The sequence below is a fragment of the Heptranchias perlo genome, unplaced genomic scaffold, assembly GCF_035084215.1.
Source record: "Heptranchias perlo isolate sHepPer1 unplaced genomic scaffold, sHepPer1.hap1 HAP1_SCAFFOLD_465, whole genome shotgun sequence".
Classification (NCBI taxonomy): domain Eukaryota; kingdom Metazoa; phylum Chordata; class Chondrichthyes; order Hexanchiformes; family Hexanchidae; genus Heptranchias; species Heptranchias perlo.
In genome coordinates this window covers 98,167-106,135 of record NW_027139479.1, presented here as the reverse complement: position 1 = coordinate 106,135, position 7,969 = coordinate 98,167, and the positions used below count along the sequence as shown (strand labels likewise).

Genomic DNA, 7,969 nt, shown 5'->3' with positions numbered 1-7,969 from the left:
TGGGGAAACTTTTAGAAACGATAATCCGGGACAGAGTTAATAGTCACTTGGTGAGTGTGGATTGATTAGGGAAAGCCAGCACGGATTTATTAAAGGCAAATCATGTTTAACTAACTTAATAGAGGTTTTTTGATGAGGTAACAGAGAGGGTCGATGAGGGCAATGCAGTTGATGTGGTGTATATGGACTTCCAAATGGAGTTTGATAAAGTGCCACACGGTAGGCTTATCATCAAGATTGCGACCCATTGAATAAAGGGGGCAGTGGCAGCATGGGTACAGAATTGGCTAAGGGACAGGAAACAGAGAGTAGTGGTGAACGGTTGTTTTTCGGACTGGAGGGAGGTGTACAGTGGTGTTCCCCAGGGGTCAGTGCTGGGACCACTGCTTTTCTTGATATATATTAATGACTTGGACTTGGAAATGCAGGGCACAATTTCAAAATTTGCAGATGACACAAAACTTGGAAGGATAGTGAACAGTGAGGAGGATAGTGATAGACTTCAAGAGGATATAGACAGGCTGGTGGAATGGGCAGACACGTGGCAGACGAAATTTAACGCAGAAAAATGCGAAGTGATACATTTTGGTAGGAAGAACGAGGAGAGGCAATATAAACTAGAGGGCACAATTCTAAAAGGGGTACAGGAACAGAGAGATCTGGGGGTATATGTACACAAATCGTTGAAGGTGGCAGGGCAGGTTGAGAAAGCGGTTAAAAAAGCATATGGGATCCTGGGCTTTATAAATAGAGACATAGAGTACAAAAGTATGGAAGTCATGATGAACCTTTATAAAACACTGGTTCGGCCACAACTGGAGTATTGTGTCCAGTTCTGGACACCGCACTTTAGGAAAGATGTGAAGGCCTTAGAGAGGGTGCAGAAGAGATTTACTAGAATGATTCCAGGGATGAGGGACTTTAGTTACATGGATAGACTGGAGAAGCTGGGGTTGTTCTCCTTGGAACAGAGACGGTTAAGAGGAGATTTGATCGAGGTGTTCAAAATCATGAAGGGTCTCGACAGAGTAGATAGAAAGAAACTGTTCCCATTGGTGGAAGGGTCAAGAACCAGAGGACAGAGATTTAAGGTGATTGGCAAAAGAACCAAAGGTGACATGAGGAGAAACTTTTTTACACAGTGAGTGGTTAGGACCTGGAATGCACTGCCCGAGGGGGTGGTGGAGGCAGATTCAATCATGGCCTTCAAAATGGAACTGGATAAGTACTTGAAAGAAAAAAATTTGCAGGGCTATGGGGATAGGGCGGGGGAGTGGGACTAGCTGGATCGCTGTTGCATAGAGCCGGCATGGACTCGATGGGCCGAATGGCCTCCTCCCATGCAGTAACCTTTCTAGGATTCTACGATGGTGTTTGGGTTCGGTAGTTATTCCCCTGCTGGTGCCTGGTTCAGTATTTGTCTGCAGGAGAGCCAATGCTGCCCTTGCCTAATGGCCACACACATTTCTCAGTGGGAGTCACTGGATGGCGATCTTGATTGGGAACCTGCTCTCTAGACCAGGGACGCTGAGGAAATCTCTCCCCTCCCCCAATGCTACCCTGGAGGGGTTCAGCTAACAACGTAATGACCTTGTAGTCTGTGACGTGTCCTGGAGCACACTGGGCAGTGCCCTCTCCCGCTGAACCATCAGAGCAGGTGATAGGTCTGCCCGAAACCTGCTGGTCTTCCAGCTGAAGGAGCCAGATGACCGAGTGTTGCCGACTGGCTCACTCCACGGTCCAGGAGTACCTGCTGTGGGACCCACTGAGGCGAAGGGCGGCCTACGCAAAGGCTCTATGGGGAAAGGCCAATGTGTAAGGCCACCCGCCCTTGTATTGTACACTGAGAGTCATAAGGAATATACTGTGTTTGAATTGTAATATTGAGATTGCATTGTGTACAATTGGTAATGTATTAGTTTGAATTGTACTGGTTTGAAATTGTGATATTTACGTTGAACTGTGTATATCTCTAATTCCTATGAAATAAAGTGTATTTTGAAATATAAAAAATAAATGAGGGCAGGTGATAAATCCCATTGAAGGGGAGTGGTTGATGAATTTGGAGAGTGACCTGTGAATGTTCATCACATGGACCCCAGAGTGTGCAGAGTATTGTTGAAAATCACAGACAGATAACAAGAGTATTGGATCGACAGCCGGTTTATTAGAAGTGGAGACAGACACAAAACCTTCAGAAACTGTACAGCTGTTTATGCAGTGGTGTGAGCAGGACAGAGTTTGCATTTTATGACACAAGCTCCGCTGGTAATAGCTCAGCCTCGCCAGGTCTGGTTCAGCACAGATTTCTGGGGCTTGTTTTGACCAGGTGGCACGGAACACAGACCTTCCCACTTGTTGAAGCCAGCTCGTCTTGTGCCACTGAGAGTCTCCGGGGGCTGTCGGTTCTGTCGGAGTGGCCCCTCTCAGTGTGGGCAGGACATGAAGTGTTGAGCAATGTTCTGTGGCACTGGTTTATTTAACCACGTAGCCAGCTGATCAGGTGAATCGTACTTGTAGAACACTGTGCCGACAAACAGGTAAACCCCACTGGCATTGCACATCGCCCCATCGACGTGGGTATGGCTGATACGGAACCCACTGCCCAGGACCTTGGGAGCCTTTTCCAGGTTGACGCTCTGCAGTTGATTACCTGCAGCATCAGAGCATAGAAAGGTTAGAAAGAAAGAAAGACAGACTTGTATTTATATAAAGCCTTTCACGACCTCAGGACGTCCCAAAGCGATTTACACCCAATCAAGTACTTTTTGAAATGTAGTCACTGTTGTAATGTAGGCAACCAATCTGCTCACAGCAAGATCCCACAAACATCAGATTGTCCCCCTCAAGGAGCCTCTCGGTGAGGGCAGCACATGAAGTGGCCGTGTGATGTATCGCAGTGTGTGATTGGCCGTGTGATATATCGCAGTGTGTGATTGGCCGTGTGGTGTATCCCAGTGTGTGATTGGCCGTGTGGTGTATCTCAGTGTGTGATTGGCCGTGTGGTGTATCTCAGTGTGTGATTGGCCGTGTGATATATCTCAGTGTGTGATTGGCCGTGTGATATATCTCAGTGTGTGATTGGCCGTGTGGTGTATCTCAGTGTGTGATTGGCCGTGTGATATATCGCAGTGTGTGATTGGCCGTGTGATATATCGCAGTGTGTGATTGGCCGTGTGGTGTATCTCAGTGTGTGATTGGCCGTGTGGTGTATCTCAGTGTGTGATTGGCCGTGTGGTGTATCTCAGTGTGTGATTGGCCGTGTGGTGTATCTCAGTGTGTGATTGGCCGTGTGGTGTATCTCAGTGTGTGATTGGCCGTGTGGTGTATCTCAGTGTGTGATTGGCCGTGTGGTGTATCTCAGTGTGTGATTGGCCGTGTGATATATCTCAGTGTGTGATTGGCCGTGTGGTGTATCTCAGTGCGGGATTGGCCGTGTGATATATCTCAGTGTGTGATTGGCCGTGTGGTGTATCTCAGTGCGTGATTGGCCGTGTGGTGTATCTCAGTGTGTGATTGGCCGTGTGATATATCTCAGTGTGTGATTGGCCGTGTGGTGTATCTCAGTGTGTGATTGGCCGTGTGGTGTATCTCAGTGTGTGATTGGCCGTGTGGTGTATCTCAGTGTGTGATTGGCCGTGTGGTGTATCTCAGTGTGTGATTGGCCGTGTGGTGTATCTCAGTGTGTGATTGGCCGTGTGGTGTATCTCAGTGTGTGATTGGCCGTGTGATATATCGCAGTGTGTGATTGGCCGTGTGGTGTATCTCAGTGTGTGATTGGCCGTGTGATATATCGCAGTGTGTGATTGGCCGTGTGGTGTATCTCAGTGTGTGATTGGCCATGTGGTGTATCTCAGTGTGTGATTGGCCGTGTGGTGTATCTCAGTGTGTGATTGGCCGTGTGGTGTATCTCAGTGTGTGATTGGCCGTGTGGTGTATCTCAGTGTGTGATTGGCCGTGTGATATATCTCAGTGTGTGATTGGCCGTGTGATATATCGCAGTGTGTGATTGGCCGTGTGGTGTATCTCAGTGTGTGATTGGCCGTGTGGTGTATCTCAGTGTGTGATTGGCCGTGTGGTGTATCTCAGTGTGTGATTGGCCGTGTGGTGTATCTCAGTGTGTGATTGGCCGTGTGGTGTATCTCAGTGTGTGATTGGCCGTGTGGTGTATCTCAGTGTGTGATTGGCCGTGTGGTGTATCTCAGTGTGTGATTGGCCGTGTGGTGTATCTCAGTGTGTGATTGGCCATGTGGTGTATCTCAGTGTGTGATTGGCCGTGTGATATATCGCAGTGTGTGATTGGCCGTGTGGTGTATCTCAGTGTGTGATTGGCCGTGTGGTGTATCTCAGTGTGTGATTGGCCGTGTGGTGTATCTCAGTGTGTGATTGGCCGTGTGATATATCGCAGTGTGTGATTGGCCGTGTGGTGTATCTCAGTGTGTGATTGGCCGTGTGATATATCTCAGTGTGTGATTGGCCGTGTGGTGTATCTCAGTGCGTGATTGGCCGTGTGGTGTATCTCAGTGTGTGATTGGCCGTGTGGTGTATCTCAGTGTGTGATTGGCCATGTGGTGTATCTCAGTGTGTGATTGGCCATGTGGTGTATCTCAGTGTGTGATTGGCCGTGTGATATATCGCAGTGTGTGATTGGCCGTGTGGTGTATCTCAGTGTGTGATTGGCCGTGTGGTGTATCTCAGTGTGTGATTGGCCATGTGGTGTATCTCAGTGTGTGATTGGCCGTGTGGTGTATCTCAGTGTGTGATTGGCCGTGTGGTGTATCTCAGTGTGTGATTGGCCGTGTGATATATCTCAGTGTGTGATTGGCCGTGTGGTGTATCTCAGTGTGTGATTGGCCGTGTGGTGTATCTCAGTGTGTGATTGGCCGTGTGGTGTATCTCAGTGTGTGATTGGCCGTGTGGTGTATCTCAGTGTGTGATTGGCCGTGTGGTGTATCTCAGTGTGTGATTGGCCGTGTGGTGTATCTCAGTGTGTGATTGGCCGTGTGATATATCGCAGTGTGTGATTGGCCGTGTTGAGACCCATTTTGCACTGAGTGGACACCATTGGGTCGGATTTCAACTTTTCTGCTCAAGCACTGAGCACAGAAGGGAAATTCTGTCCGAATTTCTGCCGGTCACGGAATTAGACTCTTTTTTTCTTCTATTTAAATGAATGGAAAGAAAATGCAGAGGATTCTCTGAAGGGTGTACAACACAGCCCCCAGGTATCCCACTCCACCCAGGCAATACTGAACACCCAGCTGGTGAAGATGAAATTCTTTCCCTATCGGTGAATAGTAAATTGCACCCACATTCTGTTCCTGTTCCACCTTCACTAATGGTCTTATTTAAAATAGGATCCCTCTATCACCCTCCAGTTTTCACCAGGGATTATTGTGATGTAGCGATGAGCAGTGTCTCGTCAGAGGGCACCACAAGGAAACTTTAGTTTAACTTGATTTTGTTATTTCATTCATCTTGTTTCACTCCCTGATCTTTTGGTGATGTTGCCCTCTTGAGGGGATTTACTAAATCCCAGCAAACTACCCAGACGAACCCTTCACTGTCTGCACATTTCCAATCTGCAAAACCTCACATTTGTCTTCCTGAAATTCATCTGCTGCCCCTCTGCTCATGTGATTGGCTGTGATCAATCTGCACACGGTCATTATCTCTTGTGCTTCCATCAGAGTTCGAGCTTTTCGACATTTTATAATGTTGTCAATAAAGAGCACGAACACCAGGAGGCACAGCACAGGCACCTGTGTATGTCCAATAGTGAATGCCCATCCCCACGACAGCATTAATTATCATCAGGGAAGAAAAGAAAGACTTGCATTTCTACAGCAGCTTTCACAACCTGAGGAAGTCCCAAAGGCGTTTACAACCAATGAAGTACTTTTTCAAGTGTAGTCGCTGTTGTAATGTAGGAAATGTGGCAGCCAATTTGTGCACAGCAAGATCCCAGAAACAGATAATCTGTTCGAGTGATGCTGGTTGAGGGATAAATATTGGCCAGGACACTGGGGAGAACTCCCCTGCTCTTCTTCGACTAGTGGCCATGGGATCTTTTACATCCAGCTCAACAGGGGCCTTGGTTTAACGTCTCATCTGAAAGATGGTACCTTCGACAGTGCAGCACTCCCTCAGTACTGACCCTCCGACAGTGCAGCACTCCCTCAGTACTGACCCTCCGACAGTGCAGCACTCCCTCAGCACTGACCCTCGGACAGTGCAGCGCTCCCTCAGTACTGACCCTCCGACAGTGCAGCGCTCCCTCAGTACCGACCCTCCGACAGTGCAGCGCTCCCTCAGTACTGACTCTCCGACAGTGCAGCGCTCCCTCAGTACTGACCCTCCGACAGTGCAGCGCTCCCTCAGTACTGACCCTCCGACAGTGCGGCGCTCCCTCAGTACAGACCCTCCGACAGTACAGCGCTCCCTCAGTACCGACCCTCCGACAGTGCAGCGCTCCCTCAGTACCAACCCTCCGACAGTGCAGCGCTCCCTCAGTACCAACCCTCTGACTGTGCAGCGCTCCCTCAGTACTGACCCTCCGACTGTGCAGCGCTCCCTCAGTACCGACCCTCCGACTGTGCAGCGCTCCCACAGTACTGACCCTCCGACTGTGCAGCCCCTCAGTACTGACCCTCCGACTGTGCAGCGCTCCCTCAGTACTGACTCTCCGACAGTGCAGCGCTCCCTCAGTACTGACCCTCCGACAGTGCAGCGCTCCCTCAGTACTGACCCTCCGACAGTGCGGCGCTCCCTCAGTACAGACCCTCCGACAGTACAGCGCTCCCTCAGTACTGACCCTCCGACAGTGCGGCGCTCCCTCAGTACAGACCCTCCGACAGTACAGCGCTCCCTCAGTACCGACCCTCCGACAGTGCAGCGCTCCCTCAGTACCAACCCTCCGACAGTGCAGCGCTCCCTCAGTACCAACCCTCTGACTGTGCAGCGCTCCCTCAGTACCGACCCTCCGACTGTGCAGCGCTCCCTCAGTACCGACCCTCCGACTGTGCAGCGCTCCCACAGTACTGACCCTCCGACTGTGCAGCCCCTCAGTACTGACCCTCCGACAGTGCAGCGCTCCCTCAGTTCTGCACTGGGAGTGTCGGCCTGGATTATGTGCTTCAGCCTCTGGAGTGGGACTTGGACCCACGAGTCAGTCCGATTGTCGACCCAGTTTTCAATCGAGCTGAGGTAATTGACCATTCTTAAATTGCTTTAAAAGTCTCAGCTATGGAACTTTATCAAATGACTCCCAAAAATTGAAGTAATTTCTATCACCTGGTTAGTTACGATCCACCTGTTAACTTACCCCCGTACAAAGCTCGAAAAAATGCTTCACCTGACTCCCCCCTCACAAAACCCCGGGCTCAGGATGACCATTGACAGCTTCCCACTGGGTGTGAAATAACAACAGGCTGATAATATTCCATAAAGATCGTGCAATAAACACATTTGTCTTACCCATAATCACGTAGAGAAGGGAGGAACCTGGACATATGAACGTTGCATCGACATCCGTACTGTGAATTCCCAGCTCGGTGCTGACAGCTTTAGGGTAACCCTTGATCAGGGTGTAAAGTGCACCAGTTTTGTATATGAACAGCTGTGATCCCTGCACATTAAAGACCCTGTCAGCACAGATCGCATCCTGCCTCAATTTTACAACAGCTTATTTTTATTTTTTGAACAATTCACATTTTCCAGGTCCAATCCGAGGCAAACAGCAATGTCCCCTCGCTGTTCTCTGTGAGAAACAGCAGGAATAGACCCTCACCGAGGGACAGTCAGGAATAGACACTCACCGAGGGACAGTCAGGAATAGACACTCACCGAGGGACAGTCAGGAATAGACCCTCACCGAGGGACAGTCAGGAATAGACCCTCACTGAGGGACAGTCAGGAATAGACCCTCACCGAGGGACAGTCAGAAATAGACACTCACCGAGGGACAGTC

At 49.7% G+C, this 7,969-nt stretch overlaps 1 protein-coding gene across 1 annotated transcript in view; it reads right to left on the bottom strand.

The window, feature by feature from the left end:
- Positions 1–2,147: 2,147 nt before the first annotated feature.
- hpxb (hemopexin b) overlaps positions 2,148–7,969 on the bottom strand; it is a 32,689-nt gene continuing 26,867 nt past the window's right edge. The window contains exons 9-10 of the mRNA XM_067979421.1: positions 7,477–7,627; positions 2,148–2,653 (exon numbers count right to left, since the gene is read on the bottom strand). Coding sequence (XP_067835522.1) covers positions 2,427–2,653; positions 7,477–7,627 — 378 coding nt within the window. The 3' untranslated portion in view covers positions 2,148–2,426. The remainder of the gene's footprint in view (positions 2,654–7,476; positions 7,628–7,969) is intronic.